This window comes from Schistocerca cancellata, chromosome 1 (genome assembly GCF_023864275.1).
Source record: "Schistocerca cancellata isolate TAMUIC-IGC-003103 chromosome 1, iqSchCanc2.1, whole genome shotgun sequence".
NCBI lineage: Eukaryota > Metazoa > Arthropoda > Insecta > Orthoptera > Acrididae > Schistocerca > Schistocerca cancellata.
Window position 1 is genome coordinate 277053888 of NC_064626.1, and position 23675 is coordinate 277077562.

The following is a 23675-nucleotide window of genomic DNA, read 5'->3' on the forward strand; positions in this document are numbered from 1 at the left end:
TAATAACCATCCAGAGACTGCCCGGTTCACCGGACCTCAACACAAATCCGCGGGGAGGATTCGTGCCGGGGACCAGGCGCTCCTTCCCCCGGAAAGCCGTGCGTTACACCGCACGGCCAACTGGGCGGCCATAAACAGTTTACTTACTTTTTTCCATTTATCTCGTTTTCATTTGACTTCCCGTTACACATAACGAAAAGTTGGGATTATAAATTACTCTCGAGTAACAAATATTATATATCTTTTTTGTATTCCGAAATATTATTTTCGCGGAGAGCAATGAACTGTTTAGTCTCTTTATTACGATACCCACTTTACACAGCCGTAATAAATATTGTTTATTAAGCCCTATCAATTTCGAAGGGCTCAAAGCTTCGTCAGATACACGACATACTCTGCAACCACAAAATACATTATTTCATAATCATATATCATCATCAAATATGGCTTCAGCTTTGCTGGAAACATAATGTTGCTAGTAAAGGTGGAGTCATATTTGATGATGATCAAAGTTTATGTAATAATATACTTTGCAGCTGCACATTGTCAGCTGTCACCTCGTGTGTCGCCCGCCTCCGGTAGCTGAGTGGTCAGCGCGACAAAATGTCAATCCTAAGGGCCCGGGTTCGATTCCCGGCTGGGTCGGAGATTTTCTCCGTTCAGGGACTGGGTGCTGTGTTGTCCTAATCATCATCATTTCATTCCCATCGACGCGCAAGTCATCGAAGTGGCGTCAAATCGAAAGACTTGCACCCGCCGATGGTCTACCAGACGGGAGGCCCTAGTCACACATTTCCATTTACCTCGTGTGTCTAATGATGAGGCCTTGAACACTTCAAAGGAAGGAAAATTGGGTTTAACGTCCCTTCGACATCGAGGTCATTAGAGACGGAGCACAAGCTCAGCTTGTGTCAAGAATGGAGAAGGAAATCGGCCGTGCCTTTTAAAAGGAACCATCTTGGCATCTACCTCGGGCGATTTAGGGAAATAACGGAAAACCCTAATCTGGACGGCTTGAACACTTCTAAATCGATATCGGCTAATAAACAGCGTTGAAAAGGAGCTCTCAGTTTCGTCCAGCGAAATGGAAAGCATAGGATAATACGATTCTGACACTGACATCATCATGGAATATGGTATTACACTAGATGATTAACAATACAGTGCCAATAATGGAAAATCTATACCCTTACTGTTGTGAAGTAGAGAAGTCATATTTCCATAGGACACTGATAAATGGCAGCAAAGACTTTTCTATCGTATTCTGCGTAGGTACAACACAGATTATGATCACTTGCTCTGGCTGTGATGCAGAGACTGATGGAACAAACAAGCACGTCCGAAATCTATGATGACAGAGTTCACGAAGAGAAGCCTTGCCAGAAGCAAAATCTAAAGTGTACAGACAGTCTTCGTAAGAGTGCGCAAACAGTCCAAGGAGCATTCCGAATTGAAAACCATAAACACAAGCAAGGACAATCATTCTGATATCAATGATATGTATCGAACGCCTCAGCAAATAGCGAGAACTGCTGGACACGTGCGCGTATTTACAGACAATCTAGCGTGAGTGGATGCTTCCACATGATGTGCTGGCAGCTCTGCGGGAGCAAGCTGCAACCGTGGTATGAAGCCCAAATATCTCTGAAGCACATAGTAGTTGTCTCAGCGCTTCCATTATGATTGCTTCCAGAATGAATTTTCATTATGCTGTGGAGTCTCCATTGATTTTGATAGTTCCTGGCAGATTGAAACAGTGTGCCGAGCCGGGACTCGAAGCTGAGACTGTGCCTTTAGCGAGCACTGCACGAGTGATCTATCAATGAACTATCCAAGCACGACTCACGTCGCCCTCTCACAGCTTCAATTTCGGCAGTACTTCTCATCTACTTTCCAAACTTCACAGAGATACTGGCGGAACTAAAACTGTGAGGGCGAATCGTGAGTCATGTTTGGATAACTCAGTCAATTAGCGTAAAAAAACTCAATAGAGCACTTACTCGCGAATGCTAGAGTTCCCATGTTGGAGTCCGATCCAGCACGCAGTTTTTATCTGCCAGGAAGTTCCACAACTGTATTTGAGTGACCGAATCTTTCATTCTACAACAGAGAGCATACTGTTTCGAAATTCCCTATCGGATTAAAACTATGTTCAGGACTTTGACCTTACCTTCTAGGGGCAGTGCTCTTACTTGAGCGCTGCAACCGCGTGGGCTAACCGCGTGGCCCGCACATCCTTTGGGGTGCGAGTGAGAGAGTGAATACGCTTGGCGAACGTTGACGGAAGTTGCCGAAGATTACCGATGCTGATGACAGCCATGTGAGCGCATGTACGCCGGCCACGCGGATGGCCCAACCGTATGAGAGCTTGTTCGTATCCACGCGGATTTCATGCAACTGCTCTCACTTGCACATTGGTTGCGAGTTTGAAGTATGTACATGCGCTTGGCCTAACACCAGATTCGGGCGAAATTTATGCAAATGAAAAATAACGAATACAGATGTGTCCTCGGAGTCTTTCGCGACGGCATACATGAATAAAACGTTCTCGGTTTTCAAGCCGCGTCAATTCGAATAAAATCCTCGAGCTTTCGATGACCATCTCCGCCATCGTCGTCAGAAGTTCACTGACTGCCGGGGCTGCTGTGGTTTATCGCTTAAATCGGCATGATGACGTCATCAACAGCCAATCAGATAGACCCAATGTGGCGCGCGCGCGTAAGTCGACCCGGGCAGCTAGCGGAGCTATTGTCCGTGGCAGCACCGGTGACGTCAGGTGGCGGCAGGGACAAGCGCAACGTTTGAAACTGCCGCTCCCGCGTCGCTCATCTGTCTTTGCTTTCTTTCGATGTCCAACGCCCGCCCCCATGCCCTGCTGAGTATGTATCCCTGGTCTCTTTTGACAGTGTTGTTGTTTAAACGAATCACGGCCGCTTCCTTTATAACGGAGTCCCAATATGTAGATGTATGATACAACACTTTTGTATTTTCGAAGTGTATTTTATGTCCGTTTCCTAGGCAATGCTCCGCTGTGGCCAACTTGTCAAGCGCCCTTTTTTTGATATGGCGCTTGTGCTCAGAACAACGTTCCGCAACCGTGGGAATTGTTTGTCCGATATACATGCTGCCATATTCACAGGGTACACCATACATGCCGGACACTCGAAGAGCAATGTCGTCTTTAACAGGGCGCAACATATCTCGTACCTTGTGGGCGGGCCGGAACACTGGACTTAGCCCAAGTTTCTGCAGCAGACGTCCTAACTTGCTGCTAGTTGCTCCACAATATGGCAGTAATGCAGTCCGTTTGGCCTCTTCTACTGATTCACCAGATGTCTTTCGTCGGTGGCCCTTGAAAGCGTTTGCGATGTCTCTTTTGCTGTATCCATTTTCCCCGAAAACACGTTTTAAATTCTGCAATTCAGACGGCAGGTGGTCGTTGTCAGAGATAATCTTGACCCTACGAACCAACGTGTTCAGGACCGCTTTCTTGCGTACAGGGTGGTGGAAACTATTGGCGTTCGAGTACCGATCAGTGTGTGTTGGTTTCCGGTACACTGAATGACCAAGCTGGCCTCCTGCCTTCCGCTCAAACAAAACATCCAAGAATGGTAGCTTGCCGTGCTTCTCCATCTCGACAGTAAATTTAATGTTGGGATGGACACCATTAATGTGATCGACGAACTGCTGTAGAGTATATTCACCATGAGGCCATATCAGGAAGGTGTCATCAACATATCGTAGAAAGCAAGACGGCCGTAATGTCGCAATTTGCAGTGCCTGCTCCTCAAAGTGCTCCATGGAGAAATTTGCGACTGCTGGAGACAGTGGTGATCCCATGGTTGTGACGTCCGTCATCTCATAATATACATCGCAGTTCAAAACGTACGTTGTCGTTCCATCTGGAATCATTAAGTTGTTCCGTCACGTCCTAACGACAACGTGGTTTTCAGAGTATAGATGTGAATGTAAATCTACATGTAGAATAGACTCAAGACCTGCCCTAACAGCTTACTTTCTGACAGTCTCTTTCAGTTACTTTCCAAACTTCACAGAGGCTCACCTGCATCTGAAATAGCACTCCTGGAAGACGTGTTGCCCGTTAGCACTCGTTTCAGGATATTCGTCAGCCACCAGTAATTTAGGATGAATCTTCGATGATGTAAAGTTTCTGTGCTGCGAATCATCAGGCGAATGGCTTAATGACCTTCAGCTAAAGATCCTGAGATGAGTGCCAACAAGCAGTACATCAAGAACCGGTCACGAAAGCCTCAACTGTTTTTTACTCATAGAAGAAATTATATTGCAGAGAAATGGCTAAGCCTCAGCCTAGGAGTTGTTTTCAGAATGAAGGGAGGATAAGGTTTAATACACCACTGGTAAAGAAGTTAATAGAGGCAGCGCACAAACTTGGATTGGGCGGGTAACAGGCAATGTCCTTTTTAAGAGAACCATCCCAGCATTTAGCTCGACTAATTAAAAAAACCACAGAAAATCTATATCTGCATGGCCAGATCGAGATTTGAGCCGCTGTCCCCCTAATATGAGTCCAATGTCTTATTACTACACCACCTCACTAAGTTTTCCGAATAAATGGTGCAATATTTGACTTCCTGTATAAGTGGAAAAATGGTTGAAACTCACACTTTGGGTTGTTTTCAGAAAAAAAATTAACTGTGTTGGACTTGCTGAATCACTAAAGCCTTATTCCAGCATCACATTTTGTGATATAAACACTGTAGGCGTTGCAGAATGGTGTCTACGAGCTCAATTAGTCCAGTGAACTGAGTTTCAATAAGATCATATTGTGTGTCTGTCCAACACAACAGACGTGATAAGCTAACCAGACAAAGTGTTACTTTCCTCTTTAAAAGAGCCGACTGGTCACTTTGGGGCACTGTAAGTGGTGTAGAGGTGATACCATGTGATCATCTGGTCATCGAACACTGAAACCATTCATATCAGTGACAAGGTGTGTATGTGTGTCAGTCAGCTGTACGGAATCAGTGCAATAAGAAAAATGGAAATTAGATGTGACGAAATGGCAGAAAGGAACTGTAATGTTTGGACATGCCCAAGGCCGCAGGTGCCAGATCCATTGGTGCATCCTGTCCAATGTGTCATTGTGGACTGTACAAAGTACCTACACGGAATGATATACTATTTGCAACCATGTAACATGGAGTAAGAACAGTGGATATAAAATGATTCTGACAGGGACCAAAGATAAGTCTCACGCCTCATCAGTGACAATCAGTTTGAAGACTTGATAGGAATTACTGCAGCCAGCTAATGCAGGCACATCTCAACCATTTTCTGAGAGAACACTGAGAAAGACACTAAATGCAATTGACATTAAGGGGCCACACATCCTCGCAAATGATCATTGATAACAGTAGGAAATAAAGCTGGAAATCTTCAGTGGGTAAAACAACACAGAAATTGGGCAGTAGCTGACTTGTAAGCATGGAGTATAGTCCAACCAGTCCTGATTTTGGTTCTATTCCAAACGAAGTAAGGTGTCAATCAGCAGTCCAGTCAGGTGTTTAAACTGCAGTGTGTAAAGAGCTATTTGAGGTCAGAGTTGCTTGTGTGATGTTTACACAATGTTTCTTTGGACTATGATTTGGCCCTACTCAATCAGGTGACAATTAATATGAACCAAAAACTTTATTTCAACATTCTTGGTGACCGAGTGTTGCCGTTTCTTCTACATATTGATGAGTATGCCATGGACATTTCCCTTCAAAGATGGCGACAGCCATATTCAGAGAGCTATGAGAGTAAGTTCCTAGTTTGATGAACACCCTTTCATACCTCAACTGACCCACCAAATTGCCAGTTACAATCCCATAGAAAATGTCTGTGACTATTTGGAACAGAGGATGAGATGTAGCAATCAACATTCCTGCTTACACTGCAGTGTTCCTGGATCTAATCCCCAATGAATGGCTTCAACTGGATATGGCATACCTGAAAAACCTTGTGGATTCTCTTCCTCGCCAAACTGATGCCACTATCAACGCTAGAGACAATTTTACATGGTATTAGCAAGATTTCTGTTGGGAGAGACTACTGCAATTTTTGTCTGATATTCTTGTCTTAGCTATGTATCAATGTCGTTTCTTTCGGTAAAAGGAAGTTACACATATTCATCATTCTAGTTCCAAACAGCAGCAGGATATAGATTTGTGTGGATAGCCACTTCTAAAGATCCTTTCTTTTGTGACTGAATACTCTCCAAACCACTGTCAAGTGCATTGCAGAATATGTTTCACTTCTCACAAAAAAATGGTTCAAGTGGCTCTAAGCACTATGGGACTTAACATCTGAGGTCATCAGTCCCCTGGACTTTGAACTACTTAAACCTAACTAACCTAAGGACATCACACACATCTATGCCCGAGGCAGGATTCGTACCTGCGTCCGTAGCAGCAGCGCGGCTCCGGACTGAAGCGCCTAGAACCGCTCGGTCACAGCGGCCGGCTCACTTCCCACACATGGCTCGAGTTAAACACTTCCTATTCAAGAGACAGGACATTTTTTTAGACTTGCATGCCTAAGCACACATTCTATGCTGTTATGAGAAATCGTTTCATGCATTTTGCAACAATATTTTTTGTAATATTGTCTTCTTCCAGTTACCGATAACATTCGAAGTAAATATATATATATATTTTTTTTTTTGCAACAATATTTTTTGTAATATTGCCTTCTTCCAGTTACCGATAACATTCGATAGTTGTGTAATATATATATATATATATATATATATATATATATATATATATATATATATATTGAGTGACATGTAATATTTTGTCTAATGTAATATCTTGTATAGACACCTTTTATTAACCTGACACGTTCCATATCATTACGAAGTGTCTTATTCATTATCTATGGAACAAGTACTAATCTAATTTCTTCCTGATGAGAAGTACCATGGGTAAGTTACAGGTTACTTAGAAATGGTAATAATGCTTTCAATCCTGAATCATTTAATTTTGTTATTTTTCATTTACAGAGGGAAGGAAAAATTAACTTATCAGTATTAGTCCACAGTGGCCTCTTTACTTGTAAATGCATATTTAGCACTTGATGCATAGGCACTGACTTTTGAAAATCTTGGGGTATGCTCATCAATTCACACTTTAAAACGCACATTTACCCCCTATATAATTACAGTAAATGTAAATGCTTCAAAAGTAACTTAAATTATATGATCACTTGCCTAAATAGAGAGAGATTGGAGCATGCTCTTCCTGACCGTTGTTTGGCTGATGAATTCGTTGAATTGAGGTTGGCAACGGCCTCCCAATTCAGATGATACAATTGCTGAAAGGTTCAAAGAAAACCTGAGTTTAATTTCAAACACATACCCAACACATAAAATTGTAGTTGGTGGTGACTTTAATTTACCTTAGATACGTTAGCGAAAACGCATGTTTAAATCTGGAGGTTTGCATAAAACATCATCCGAAATTGTGCTAAACGCATTCTCTGATAATTATTTCGAGCAGTTAGTTCATGAACCCACGCAGATAGTAAACAGTTGCGAAAACACACTTGATCTCTTAGCAACAAATAATCCTGAGCTAATAACGAGCATCAAAACGGATGCAGGGATTAGTGAACACAGGGTTCTCGTTGCGAGACTGAATATTGTAAACCCCAAATCCTCCAAAGTTATACCTGTTCAAAAACAGCAGATAAAAAACCGCTTGGCGCCTTCCTGGGAGACAATCTCCCCTCCTTCCAAATTAACAATGTAAGTGTAGACCAGTTGTGGCTTGAATTCAAAGAAATAGTATCGACAGCAGTTGAGAGGTTTTTACCAAGTAAATTAACAAACGACGGAGCTGATCCCCCGTGGTACACAAAACTGGTCAAAACACTGTTGCAGAAAAAATGAAAAGCATGCCGAATTTATACAAACGCAAAATCTCCAAGGTTAGCAATATTTTACAGAAGCTCGAAATTTAGTGCGGACATCAATGCGAAATGCTTATTATAGTTTCACAACGAAACTTTCCTAGTTTCACAACGAAACTTTGCCTCGAAACCTGCCAGAAAATTCAAAAGAGTTTCAGGTAGTACGTAAAGTATACTATCGACGACAGTGCTGCAAAAGCAGAGTTACTAAACACAGCCTTTCGAAATTCCTTCACCAAAGAAGAAAAAATAAATATTCCAGAATTCGAATCAAGAACAGCTGCCAACAAAAGTAACTTTGAAGAAGGTATCTTCGGAGTAGTGAAGCAACTCAAATCACTTAACAAAAGCAAGTCTTCCGGTAAGGACTGTATACCTGTTAGATTCCTTTCATACCATGCTGACGCAGTAGCCCCATACTTAACAGTCATATACAATTGCTCGGTCGATGAAAGATCGGTATCCAAAGACTGGAAAGTTGCACAGGTCACACCAATATTCAAGAAAGGTGGTAGGAGTAATCCACTAAATTACAAGCCCATATCATTAACGTCGATATGCGGCAGGATTTTGGAACATATGGTGTGTCCAAACATAAGATTTACCTTGAAGAGAACGGTCTATTGACCTGCAGTAAACACGGATTTAGAAAACGTTGTTCTTGTGAAACACAACTACCTCTTGATGCACACCAAGTGTTGAGTCTTATTGACAAAGGATTTCAAATTGATTCCATATTTCTAGGTTTCCGGAAGGCTTTTGACACTGTACCACACAAGCGGCTTGTAGTAAAATTGTGTGCTAATGGAATATCGTCTCAGTTCTGTGAATGGATTCGTTATTTCCTGTCAGTGAGGTCACAGTTCATAGTAACTGATGGAAAGTCATCGAGTAAAACAGAAGTAATTTCTGGGGCCCACAAGGTAGTGCTATAGGCCCTCTGCTGTTCCTTATCTATATAAACGATTTAGGAGACAATCTGAGCAGCGATCTTAGGTTGTTTGCACATGATGCTGTCGTTTATCGTCCAGTAAACTCATTTGCAAGATCAAAACAACTTGCAAAACGAAGTAGAAAAGATATCTGAATGGTGCGAAAATTGGCAATTGACCCCAAATAGTGAAAAGTGGGAGACCATCCACGAGTGCTAAAAGGAATCCGTTAAACTTCGGTTCCATGATAAACCAGTCAAATCTAAGGGCCGTAGATTCAACTAAATACCAAGGAATTACAGATACAAACAATTTAAACTGGAAAGAACACACAGAAACTGCTGTGGGGAGGCAAACCAAAGACCACTTTTTACTGGCAGAACGCTTAGAAAATGTAACAGATCTATCAAAGAGACTGCGTACACTACGCTCGTTCGTCTCTTTTGGAGTACTGCTGCTTGGTCCGGGATCCTTACCATATAGGATTAACGAAGAACATCGAGAAAGTTCAAAGGAGAGCAGTACGTTTTGTACTATCGCGATATAGGGGCGAGAGTGTCACTGACATGATACAGGATTTGGGGAGGACATCATTAAAACAAAGGCGTTTTTCGTTGCGGCAGAATCTTCTCACGAAATTCCAATCACCAATTTTCTCCTCCGAATGCAAAAATATTTTGTTGACGCCGACCTACACAGGGAGAAATGATCGTCATAATAAAATAAGGGAAATCGGAGCTCGCACGGGAAGATATAGGTATTTATTTTTTCCGCGCGCTGTTCAAGATTGGAATAATAGAGCATTATTGTGAAGGTGATTCGATGAACGCTCTGACAGACACTTAAGTGTGACTTGCAGAGTATCCATGTAGATGCAGATTCAGTTCCCTTACGAGATCAGAATCGATGTTCAATAATGCTACATGATTTAACCGGTCATGGGTCATGGTGGCTGTGGTGTAAGTTTTCAGTCTTTGAAGTGCAGAAAACGAACGCTCTGCAGTACATGTGGATACCGGTGTCGTTAAAAGAAGTCGCAATAATTTTACGTATTCTGGTATCGTGTTATACAGACTTACATTCCATAAGCATTTGTCGTCCTCTGTCCTACTCAAGTACTGTACTACGCTTTCAAAGCTATCTAGTTCAACACTGCGCTGTTTTACCACATCCAGCAAAATATCTCTATGAAGAGTCAGTCTTATACAGTCGAAATCGTCCCCGTAAGAAGGACGAACATAACTATTGTCTCTTTTGCCTAAGAAAAACTGTTCTATATATATATATATATATATATATATATGTATATATATAACCACAAAACAACTCATGAACACCAAAATTTTGATCAACAGACACCTGCTCTCTGATATATCGTTATGTCTCGTCCGACATTCATGTATATAAATCATGTACTTTGTTGAATCAAAATTCTCTGAAGAGAAATTCTTATCAATGTTGTAATTTTATTAATCATGTCATGATACATCTACCTTTAACTTGTTTGATTAAGCCATAGTTTCACTTCGGATACATCCTCAGAACGTAATTTCGGAAGATTGACAAAATTAGAAGACTCGTCAATATGATCACGTAAGGCCAATCCTTGGCAAACCAAAAACATCATTGAAGTAAAAATTTTCCTTAAACAAACAGCAGCAGCTTTCATTTCTTTTGTTTTAGAATGGCTAACTGATGAAAGAATACTTACGCCTTTTTTCATAGAATTATTTGTACTAACTGAACACACATGCAAATTACTTTTTTTCATGGGATTTAAGTCGTTTTAGGATAATGGACCAGTTCTTAAAGCTGTACTTAACGAATGAATTATAGTAATCCTTCTTCGCAGTAACAGCTTTTGGAGGCAATCTCTTGTTTTCCGTAGAAGTACACAAAAAAATAAACTCTGCCCTCTTTTTCGTCATGCTGAATCTATTTATATAATTTTTATCCAATGTTTTTTACCAAGCGAGGTGGCACAGTGGCTAACACACTGGACTCGCATTCCGGCCATCCTGATTTAGGTTTTCCGTGATTTCCCTAAATCGCTCTAGGCAAATGCCGGTATGGTTCCCTTGAAAGGGCACGGCCGACTTCCTTCCCGTCCTTCCCTAATCCGATGAGACCGATGACCTCGCTGTCTGGTCTCCTACCACAAACAACCCAACCCCTATGTTTGTTGAAAGTCCCCTGCGGCTGCCACTTTCAGTACCGGTATAATTTTTCATAGAATTTCAGGGATTTCAATGTCAGGCTGCTGAAGATGGATCACTTTTACTGCTACACGCTGTGGATTCGATATCACCATCACGATTATCAGTCGAAGTCCTTTTGTATTTCACTATAAACTTATCTATTTTAACGATTTTGTCACGCAAGACATGAAGACATTATGATTCCAGCACAGGTGACACAGGTTAAAATATTAAACTGAACACAAAGTAACGTCTAGCGGTCTACACCACAGTCTAACAAAAGTTACACTGTGGTCTTACGTTAGACTGTGGTCTACACGCTCTGGGTTCTGAGTTCTGTCTATTAATGTCTCGTTATTCGTTCAATTGTTGAAGTCTGGAAATTCAAATATAGCCTAAGTTACACTATATCCAACACGATGTCACAAGAAAAAATTTCTCGCTGGCTGTTGCGTTTCGTGATTGTTGCAGAGCTGCCAAGTAAGGCACAAAGAACTTCGCAGCAGGTATGTGGGCTCATTGGTAAAGATTACTTTTAAAAAAGTAGCTAATTAAATTCGTACTTCGTAGTATAAACGTTTTCATCTAACCGTACCCAACCGGCTTCATCTCTGGTTATTTAATACAATTACAATAATTAAAGGTTACCGCCTCCAGCCTACATTATTGACTGAACAAGCGGCATTCCCTTAACATCCGGACTTTTTTTTGGAAAGCGGTCACTTCACTTATATGTCAACGTGGATTTTAACTCCTACGAATTTTAAGATAACCGTTTACAGCGATGTATTGCAAAAGACATGCGATGAGTGAGTCAATTTTAATTACGGTCAAGAAGCAAACCTTTATAGTGCCGGTTGAGTACGATGAAAACATTTTTTTCTTCTTTTACATAACACTGACGTTAAGAAAAAATAATACTACAGTTTTCAAAGAGGTATGCTATTGATGCCCACTAAAATTTTGGGGTTTGCTTGAGCGACCGAACATACCTGTGCTCGGCGCCTATGATTAGATGTCCTTCATGTGAAATGCTGAAATATACATAAGACTTGTACACATATGAACTTTCCAGGGAACATCACAGCGACAGAAGCGAGAGACCTGATGGACTTTGAATTTATTTCTGAGAGGCTGGAAGAAAGAGTAACAGCCATTGAAAAAGTAAGTGGAAGCATGAATTCAAAATAGACGTTATAGGAACCATACAGATTATTTAATTTATATTTCTGTGTCACAGGTAGTAAAGAAGAAAGAAAGCCCTGCAGCTATCTAGAATCTTGATTGACACTGTCACATATAAATGAAGTGTTGAGTGATACTAAATCATCTCTTAGGCCTAAATCAAATGAGTACCAAATGAATCCTTGTCTTCCATTAGAAATAGTATCATCTGGGACCCTCAATGACGTCATGAACCAGCTGTTTTTTGAATGCTGTAATTTTTGCAATCTACCCAAAAGTTACTGCTGAAATGGGTAGTACCTAACTTAACACAAGTGCTGATAACATGTATAATTCACAATTTGAAGTGACAGACATCAATGTTGTAGAACTGTTATCCCAACAAGTTGCAAAGGTAGGTCGGTTCACGTAGATGACAGTCCTGACATACACTGCTGAAAATAAAAAGTACACAAATTTAGAGGTTTCAATTTCACACAAGATTTATTGTTGCAACAATACATATGAAGTACATGAAATGATTACATTTACAGATCAACAGTGCAAGCGGTTCTGAAGTACAAGGTAGTGACCCATGCTGCACCATCCATATTAGTACATGTTGTGTAGCTTCCACGGGGTGGCAATGCAGATGCTTATTCTGACAGCCAGTTGATTATACAGATGGTGAATACTGTTGCAGGATATGCTCGACATGTTCACATAGTTCTGTAAGAGTTGTTGGTTGACGGGTCTCACAAGTCAATTCTTGTCCCATCATGTCCCACACATTCTTGATTGGAGAGAAGTCCGAAAATTGCTGCACATCTTGCAGAGTGCATCGAGTTTCACAGGCACTATGTGGGGAAGCATTATCCTGTTGGAACAACACATCACCTTCCTGTTGCAAGAAGGACACAAGAACAGGTCTAACAAATTCTGCACATACCAAGTCTGGCTAGCGTCCCCTCCATAAACACCAAAGGGGAACAAGAGTTGTAGCTTATCACATCCAAGACGATAAGGCCTAGTGTGGGGCCAATGTGTCTATAATGATTGCACTCTATGACACAGCACTCACCAGGTCTATGTTCACAAACAACTATCACTTGTGTGCAGGCAATCGGCTTTCATCGCTGAAGACCACAGCGCACCATTCCATATCCCAGTGATCCTCTGATGGTACCAATCAACCTGTGCATATCGATGCTTTGGAGGGCTAGAAGTGTGTGTACCTGTAGTCCCACTGCTAATAACTGGTACACAACAGTTTGTGTCGACACATCTGGGATCACAGGCCCTATTATCTGTGCAGTGGTAGCTGTGTGATCTGCCACTGCTGCTTTTACAATATGATGATCACGGCAGCTGTCTGTGCTGCGTAGACGGCCAGAACCTTATCAACAGGTGTGAGAATGTTCACATGACCACCGATAGCATTGTCGCTGCACAACAGACACAGCACATCCAACTTGTGTAGCAGTTCTCCAAAAGGACATCCTACCACTCGGAAGGCCACAATTTGATGCCTGACAAACTTAGTTGTTGGCTGTAGGAAGCACAAGTGCACCTCTGCATTCACATCACACTGATCCTTCTGGCTATGATCATTCCATATTAAAGAGTAGACATTGGCGGTGTTACCATGCTATCTATTGACAGACTATGTTGACACCATTATCAGTACATCTACTATCCACCAGGTAACATATGCCATCATCAGATCCACATCAATGTCATCTTCTCAGGTGTACTTTTTTTCCAGCAGTGTATGTCATGCTGAAGGTAAAATCTTTTATGATCACAGACCATGTCATTTTCTGCTTCAGTTTCTTCTAGTCAGTCAATGGTTTGACCCCTCGGCTGGGACCTTCTTGAAGATCCTGTGTATTGGCAATTAGCTGAACACTGTCAAAGACCAGCGTCATGTGCTCTAATTAAATGGAGTTTTCCTGCACTTATGCTGAAGAATGGGTGTCTAGAATAAAATTCCTCTAGCTATAGTGGTGGGTCATCATCACTGATTTTTTTGCTCCACAAAACAATGTATTTAATGTCCTCTACTGTTCGCTGTTAGTGTGTTATGCACAGGAGTGATTGGGCTTCTTTTGGATGTTCATTCGGCAATTGGTCAATTTGATCAGAGTTGATATACTACAGCACATGCTACATCACAGCAAAGTTTGCAGTAGTTAAGAGCTGGATCACACCTCTGTGCTCCCAATACGTTATGACTGCCAGTTGCAATTACTCTGCTAGCCCTAAAAATTGCAACAGCATGCAGTCAGCATGGAAAAGACACAAAATTTTCATACTTTGATATGATTAACATTTCAGCACAATGACACAAAGTAGGTAGGCAGCATGGAAAAGACACAAAATTGGCATGAAGGCTACTACATATTTTGATATGATTAACTTTTCAGCACAAGTGCACAAAGTAGGTTAGAATAAGGTCATCTACATTCTGTATCTAAGACATTTCTCATTGAGAAAAATCATTTGAATGTTGGTTGTTTGTGAGGATTTCATGTTATGTTCCATAAAAACACGGGAGAACTGCCGGATATCAGTAACTGCCTGCCACGATATTTCAGCGCAGAGTCTTCTGGCCATCTTCAGGTGAATGCCACTGTAGTAGTACTACCGCCGAAATATCGTGGCAGGCAGTTACTGATATCTGGCTTCTCCTGTGTTTTTAGGGAACAATCAGCATGCCGGGAAAGCTTTAAACATCACATCTCATGTTATGCCTTGCATAAGGAGGAGGAATTCTACAATAGGATTGTGGCTTATCAAGATTGTGGTGGTGTTGTTGATGCTTGTGTTGGTTAGTGTTCCATAACTGTCATGCAAATATGGACTCAATGGGTTGAGGGGCCCTGCTCAATTCCACAAGGGCTCTCAGTGGTCCCACAGGACTAGCATCATAGGAGACAGAGGTACTACCCTAAGTAACCAAAAGTATCATTGCAAAAATCAGAAAACTATGCTTACATCATAGTGTCCTCCATCACCTTCAAAGTAGTCGCCTTAGGCATGTACACAATGATCCCAGTGTTGTTCCCGTTTTTGGAAGCACTCCATGGAGTCCACAAGGTGAAGGGTGTTCAGGACCAATTGCAATTCCACTTGGATGTCTTCAGTCAAGTCAAAATGTCACCTATCTGTGAGCTTTTCTTGTTCAGGCACGAGTAGAAGTTGCATGGGGCTAAGATATGGCTAATTGGGAGGGTGGGGAACTGTTGCCGTGTTGTTTCTGGCCAGAAATTCCATCACAGTGAGCAAGAAGTGCTTGGGTGTGTCGTCATGGTGCACTAACCAGTCATTCTTTTTCCACAACTCTGGCCATTTGCTCCAAACAGTCGCCTCGACACCTCAAGGTCAAGAGGTCAACGACAACTGCTGTCTATGAGTGCATTAATTCCATCCTAAACCTGATGGGCAAAAAAAGGAAACAATAGGAGTATTTATTGACTTGTCAAAAGCTTTTGACATTGTGGACCATAAAATTCTGCTATCAAAGCTTGAAAGATATGGTATTCGAGGTCTGTCCAACAAGTGGATCAGTTCCTTCCTGACTAACAGTAAGCAGGCAGTGTGCATCAAGCACACTAATACTGAACTAAAGACTGTATCTAATCACTTATCTGACTATAAACAGATTAAATGTGGTGTACCTCAAGGATCAGTAATGGGACCCTTTCTGTTTCTTCTGTACATAAATGATCTAAGCTTAAATGTTGATGCACACAAAACAATCATATTTGCAGATGACACCACAATTCTACTAAAAGGAGACGACGATGAACAGTTACAGCAGACAGTAAACACGGTCACGAAAAAACTTAGCAGCTGGGCACAGAGTAATCAGCTTGTAATAAACAGTAAGAGAACCATTGCTCTAAAATTCCACAATGTTCCTAACAAGGACACGTTTACCCCATCAGCCTCTATCAATGATGAACCAGTTGGTAACAAGACTGAAACCAAATTCTTAAGACTTTGGCTGCAGAGTAACATCAGATGGAATAAGCATATTGAATATCTCAATGCAGAACTGAGCTAAACATGTTACCTTCTTTGTTCATTAAAATCATGCTGTAGTGAGAAAGCAGTACTGAATGCATATCATGCGTACTTTCATTCTTGTCTTAGATATGGGGTCATCTTCTGGGGAAACTCTAAAACAGCTAATAGCACTTTTAAACTAGGCTACAAAAAAGGGCCATTAGAATCTTGTTTGGGTGCAAGCCTAGAGACTCTTGTAAACCCCTGTTTAAGAAATCTAGTATTCCTCCATTACCATGTGTATACATTATGGAAACCCTTTTGTTCTTTAAATTAAATGTAATAGGTAAGGACTGGAGACTGCAAAAAAAGTGTGATATACATGATCACTTCACCAGACAAAACTGAAACTTACATATGACTCAAATCAGCACAGCACTGTGCCAAAAAGGTACTTTTCACATGGGAGTTAAGCTTTATAACAAACTTCCCAAAAACGTAAAAGCTATCACAGAGGTCAATACATTTGGAACATCTCTAAAGTCATATTTAAAGCATCACTGCTTTTACTCCATTGAAGAATATTTAAATTTATGAAATGTGTTATATAAATACATACGTATAAAGTGTATTATTGTAACCTTAAATATGTATGCCTTGAAATGACTTTCAGCCTGTATATTTATAACTTGACTTGTCCAGTGTCTTATGCATAAGCTGCTATGTAGACAACAGGACCAATAAAAAAATACTGTACAATACAATACACAGCAAAACTGCCCTTTGACAGTCTGATGATGTGCAACAAACCCCTTATGCACTATTTCCTGAATGAAAAAAAATTGATCAGTATTAACTTTATGTTGCTACAAACTTTTTGAGCTTTTTTTCAGCCTTGGAAGAGATGGCATTTACACTGCGATGACTGCTGCTCGTTTCAGGGTTGTAACCATAGTGGTGAATACCACTTGTTATTACTCTGGGTAAGACTTTTGGACATTCTCGTACTTTTTGTTGCAGCTCAGAGCACGTCTGAATCGTGAGATTTCGCTGATCGTTGCTGAGAAGGTGTGGAACAAACATCTCATCTTCATTTCATAGTCTAGAATTCATTTATATGTAGGCTTGACAGCCCAAGTGAATTGTCTGCTGTCGGTCTCTGTGAATCATGTCATGCACTGTCACAATCGTTTCCAGTGTTGTGCATGTTGACAGTTGACCGGAACATTTGTCATCTTCCACAGATTCTCAGTCTCTCTTAACTCAGTGCACTCTCACCACATGCCTCTGTGAGTGTGGTGGGTTTCAGCTGCAGTTTTCTTCAGCTTGAAACAGAATTTGATGCAAATCCATTGCTCCTTCATGTTATCAATTTCACATTTCGCAGAAAAACTGAAACACTTCCTGACATGTACAACTACAACATACAACTGCATGCACCAAAGATGACGCAACGTTGTGCTGCAGTAGCTAAGATGTGTACCTCAAGGCATCTAGTTTCGAAATGTAATACTGCTACTGGTTTGACCATTACAATGAAATTCTCGGATATTTTGGGCAGCACCTCATATTGTTTGCTCAGCAATGTACGTCCATACAGCAATGTCATGTACCTTGAGTCAGGAATTGAGCTTTTTCGCAGCAAGCCAGTGTGATGATGTCTGAAGCACTATGAACTGTCAGCATAATGGCCACTGTTGCGGCTTAATTTGATGAGACAGCAGAGAGAGGCATGCTGACTGTGGTGCACATAATGACAACATTGGACACAGGAGTGGCACTGTGTCATCTTTTCAGATAAGGCCAAGTTTGCCTACAGCCGCATTGTAATGGATGTATCCGCGAGTGGAGGCTTCAAGGAGTGTGAGCGTTGTCAGTTTGCATTCATTGCCATTATTAAAGCCCAGCACCTGGTGTGATGATACAGGATGTCATTAGATATAGCATACCATCACTTGTGGCTCACAAAGCCAGTAAATGAGACAGGCATTACATTTCTGACATGTTAAGGCTGGGAGCTATGCCTTATCTTTGAGGTCTCCATCTCAGTATCCTTCAACAAGATAATGCAAGGCTGCATGTTGGCCATGGTGTCCTGACCTACCTTGGCTCAGTGGATATTCGACTGTTGCCCGGGACAGCATGTTCTCCAGATCTCTCAGCTACTGAAAACATTTGGTCATGAGTTGCTGAGTGATTAGCATGACACCACTTGTCAGCCATTACAACTGATGAACACTGGCACAGAGTTGACATAACATGGGGTGACATACCCATTCTGCCATCCGAGCTCAGTTTTATTCATTGCCCAGCCGGGTTACACCCTCAATACTCTAAACCACCTAAAAAAAAATATCGTGTGTTCTTTCTACTGTACTGCATATACAAAATAAGCAAAATTTCATTACTTCCTATCCTTCTGGTCATTGCAATTTTAATGACCAGCCACTAGATGTAGGTATGGAAATGAGTCACTTCTAGTTAACATTACAAAGTACATTCCAAATGCTATGTAAGATAATCATCCATTTTTGACACTTCATTACCTTATTATTACACTCAATGCTGTACTGCACATTATGAGAGATAGTCATTGCACAATACTCCATCAATGGACATTCTAAATTATAAGTGTCTCCAAAAATAGATGCACAATGATAAATTATTTATTTGCCAAAGTTTTGAAGTTTCTATGCTACGGATTATTATAATACCTTAATAATAATTACTAATATTGAACTGAAGCTGAACTCCACTTGAACAGTCATTGAAGGCCCAACGATACCGACCGGCCGCCATATCATCTGCATCCCAGAGGCATCACTGGATGCGGATATGGAGGGGCATGTGGTCAGCACACCGCTCTCCCAGTCGTATGTCAGTTTACGAGTCTGGAGCCACTGCTTCTCGATCAAGTAGCTCCTCAGTTTACCTCACAAGAGCTGAGTGCACCCAACTTGCCAACAGCACTCGGCAGACCGGATGGTCACCCATCCAAGTGCTAGCCCAGCCCGACAGCACTTACCTTCCTTCGGTGATCTGACACTGCAGCAAGGCCATTGGCTATTGTTAATATTATCAAAATTATTATCATTATCTCTATTTTGTTGACAACTATTTTCACATCATACTCATATAGCCATAAACTGATTTTAAAATGCTACAAATGGCAATAGTGTGTGTAACTGAAATAAATTTTACTGATGAATATAAATAACAAGGTAAGATAGTTGCTTTTTTGATATATTATGTGGTTAAACTTGCAAAATTGTTAATCACATTGAAAATTTTATGCTTGTGATTTATATTAACATCAAGTAATTAAACTCATCTGTCCAGTCGCATATAACAAAATTTGGAATTTATTTTAGCCTTAAAAATCTTTACTACAAGATTTTGAACTCTATTGAAGAAACAGCACTAATTATCAATAAAATGTTTGTATCTTGTCTATTTTCAGAAAATGGCACTGCAGGAAATACAAACAGAACACATTTCTTATGTTTCACTCTCAGAAATGAACAACAAGATGGTTTCCATCATGGAAAGTGTTACAGAGTTGCAGAACCAGCTAGAAAGCATTGTAAGTTATGCTACATTTCTTGGTTGGCCTAAACATACACTTAAGGCAAAGAAATCACTTTTACACCACTAAGTATGATATTTATCTGTAAAGTAGGAGTATCTTTTTAAAAACTGTCATTCTTCTTAAATGTGGTATTTAAATTGTTCATTATACTTGGATCAACAACAAAATCTACAGATTCTCCTAGTTGAGCCCTCAAAGAGCGCTGATACACTAATTATAGCTTTTTTTTAAACATGTAACCCTTCTTTATGTGTGGTTCTGTGTGGTATGGCATAACAGCATTACTCTTTAGAGCAGCTTCTATATCCAAAGTGGTATTTCCTAAATCAATATTAATAAATATAAAAAGGGAAATACATTAATGGAAAAAAATTCCACCACCAAGAAGTAGCTGTGTGAGATAAACAAAAGTTAGTAGGTATGTTTCTATGTCTGAAAGATGATGTCTATTCAAATTTTGGGCCAGTCTCATAAGAGGGGTGCTTGTAGTGCCACTATGAGCATTCAAATCGGGTTTGCTTTAAATATGTGCCGTAATGGTCATGAGCATTAGTTATCTTTGAGATTGGACACAGTGGATTGATGTTAGTCAAGAATGCCTTTAAGGTGATGAAGACACCATTATCAACTACTCATTGAGTTTGAACAAGGTTGTATAGTAGGCCTGCGAGAAGCTGGATGTTCCATCCACAATATTGCAGAAAGACTTGAAACAGCGGAGTGAAAACCTCATTCTGCAAACATCCTCCAGGCGGTGGCTAAGCCATGTCACCGCAATATCGTTTCTTTCAGGAGTGCTACTTCTGCAAGGTTCGCAGGAGAGCTTCTGTGAAGTTTGAAAGGTAGGAGATGGGGTACTGGCGGAAGTAAAGCTGTGAGGACGGGGCATGAGTCGCGCTTGGTAGAGCACTTGCCCATGAAAGGCGAAGGTCCCGAGTTTGAGTCTTGGTCCGGCACACAGTTTTAATCTGCCTGGAAACTTGTTGCCTGGTCGGACAAATTTTGTTTCAAATTGAATTGAGCAGATGGACGTGTACAGGTATGGAGACAATCTCATGAATCCGTGGACATTGGGTGTCAGCAGGGGACGCTTCACGCTGGTGAAGGATCTGTAATGGTGTGGGGTGTGTGCAATTGGAGCGATATGGGACCCCTGGTGTATCTAGATTTGACTCTGACAGGTGACACCTATGTGAGCATCCTGTCTGATCACCTGCATCCATTCATGTCCATTGTGCATTCCAACAGACTTGGGGCAATTCCAGCAGGACAATGTGACACCCCACAAGTCCAGAATTACTACAGAGTTGCTCCAGGAACACTCTTCTGAGTTTAAACATTTCCGCTGGCCACCAGACTCCCCCGACATGAACATTATTGAGCATATCTGGGATGCCTTGCAACATGCTGTTCCGAAGAGATTTCCACCCTGTCGTACTCTTACAGATTTATGGACAGCCCTGCAAGATTTGTGGTGTCAATTCCCTCCAGCACTACTTCAGATATTAGTCGAGTCGATGCCATGTCGTGTTGCGGCACTTCTGCGTACTCGCAGGGGCCCTACACTATTATGACAGGTGTACCAATTTCTTTGGCTCTTCAGTGTACAAATATGAAAGATTAACTTTTATATGAATTTTCTTGCTTGTTGGCATTTGTGAATTTATAGTATCATACAGGCCATCAGGCATTTTATAATAAAGTATTAAGCCATAATTTTATGTTTACTTCTTCCTGTTATTTGCTACAGAAATTGGTGCAAAGTGAAGCAGGCAGACTTATGCGCACACTGCAGAACTACAGGACTGAAATTGAAAGGATAAATCCACTCTGTAGCCAAGTGTCAAATCTACAACATCGAATACAAACTTGTAAGTAATGTTTTGCTGATTTTGTGTGTGCTAGAATTTGATATGATAAAGAGACAAACCAACTAAGAAAGACAACACACTGAATAATAAATCATGATATCTGTGGTCGAGAGCACTGATAATAGACTTAATCATTAAAATGTTGAAGAATTTCATGCATTTTAACTTATAAGAGAATGAAGAGGGAGAGCACAGGGACAGAAGTGCAAGCAGAGCACTCACAAATCTCCATCAAGAAATACACTAAGTTCAAAACACTTGAGAATGCTGCCTAACCCCCCTCCCCTCCCCTCCCCTCCCCCAATTCCTCCGGCCCCAGTTCATTTTCATGCTTCTGTTAGTTTTACTGTAGTTGTTTTGTTAAATGTATTCACTATTTTTTAAATAATTCTTTAGCTATGAATCACCATATAGAAGAGATGCAGATAGGCACAACAAAAAGACTGTCAAACAAGTAAGCTTTTGGAATTAGACAACAGACGTACACACACTCGAGCAAATGCAACTCAACACACACATGACCACAGTCCCTGGCTGCCAACACCAGAGTGTGAGCAGCCACGTGTGGTGGGAGAAGAAATCTTGTTGGTGGGGATAAGAAGGAAACTAGAAGCTGTTCTTTTCATAATACTGTAATTATTCCATCCTGGATTTTCCATTGCTTGGTTCAGTTATGAATCCAATTACATCTTACAGAGACGCATTACAGTACACACTGAATCAATTTAGGGGTATGTTATACACTAATTCATAGTGCTTGTAAATAATTTACTGAAGTAAAACATTTCTTTTATTATTTATATACTATTTTCCTTAGTGATCTGTTTTGTGCCATGCTATGTCTGGGCACCAAATGAAAGGTTGTATCATAAACAGCAAACAGTTAAACAGATGTCTGAAGTAAATATATTAGTGATTGTTACGTAAAGATGAGAAGATCACTAAATAAAGAAAAATAGTAGCAAAACAAGGAAAAATATTTATGAAATGAAGAAAATTGTTGCCAAACAGGGAGAAAGAAGATTTTTCAACTATGAAGGTGGGTGAGCATACAACACAAATAGATTGTTAAACACTGGGAAAAGATCACCAAACAAAGAAAAAGACCGCTGGGCACAGTAAAAGTACTGCCAAACACAAAAAAAGGTGACGACAAAGCTTTTGCCATTGTTTCCAGTGTTATACCAGGTTGTGGCACCACTGCTTCACAGTCTATTGCCAAGAGGAGGTATCAACAACCTCATGATTCAGGCAGAGGTCTTACAAGATCAAGATGATGGACATGCTGCAGTCACCCCTTTGGTATTTGATATTTGCCATGCGTGGTGTCCTACTTTACCTTGCTGACAGCTAATGCAAGTTCAAGTCCACAACGTGCAGTCTGTTTTCACTTTTGACCAAGCAATACATTCCATTGTTAATTTTGTAGCTGATCATATCTGAGTGAGACATACAATGGAAATAATTGAAAACAATCTCCTGAAATGTTTGTGGGACGACCAGACATAGGAGATACCGCACCACTCTAATTGAGCAGCAGCTCTGGAGATCATCACCTGCTCTAACGTACACCCTGTAGCAGAATCTTGTAGTAATTCTTTTATTTGTGGGTCTTGCTGTTGAATTGTAGTGAGCTCTTCTTAACTGATGCTGTTACTGCATTTATATGTGAGAGAAAAACAGCCACGATATTGTCTGCGTCCTTAAGACATCCATCATAACAGGTCCTGTTGTAAGCTGACCACTTATGCTGCAATTCTGTGAGCTTTTGGGAGAAAATCTATAATGGTTGTTGCTGAGCTGTGATAATATGCTGTGGGACTACACCTATAGCAGTTCTGCTAGCATCAGTGGTAACTGATAAGGTCACTGAAGACACAGGGTGTGCCAGTGTAATGGCTTGGTCTAAACTGCATTTTATTTAGCCAGGCACATGTTGCATTTTACTGGTCCATGATAGTGTTTGTTTGCCATG

General features: G+C 40.9%; 1 protein-coding gene across 1 annotated transcript in view; it reads left to right on the plus strand.

The window, feature by feature from the left end:
- LOC126169846 (epidermal growth factor-like protein 8) overlaps positions 1-23675 on the plus strand; it is a 175254-nt gene that overhangs the window by 129059 nt on the left and 22520 nt on the right. The window contains exons 8-10 of the mRNA XM_049920680.1: positions 12141-12229; positions 19701-19823; positions 21580-21700. Of these exons, the coding sequence (XP_049776637.1) occupies positions 12141-12229; positions 19701-19823; positions 21580-21700 (333 nt within the window). The remainder of the gene's footprint in view (positions 1-12140; positions 12230-19700; positions 19824-21579; positions 21701-23675) is intronic.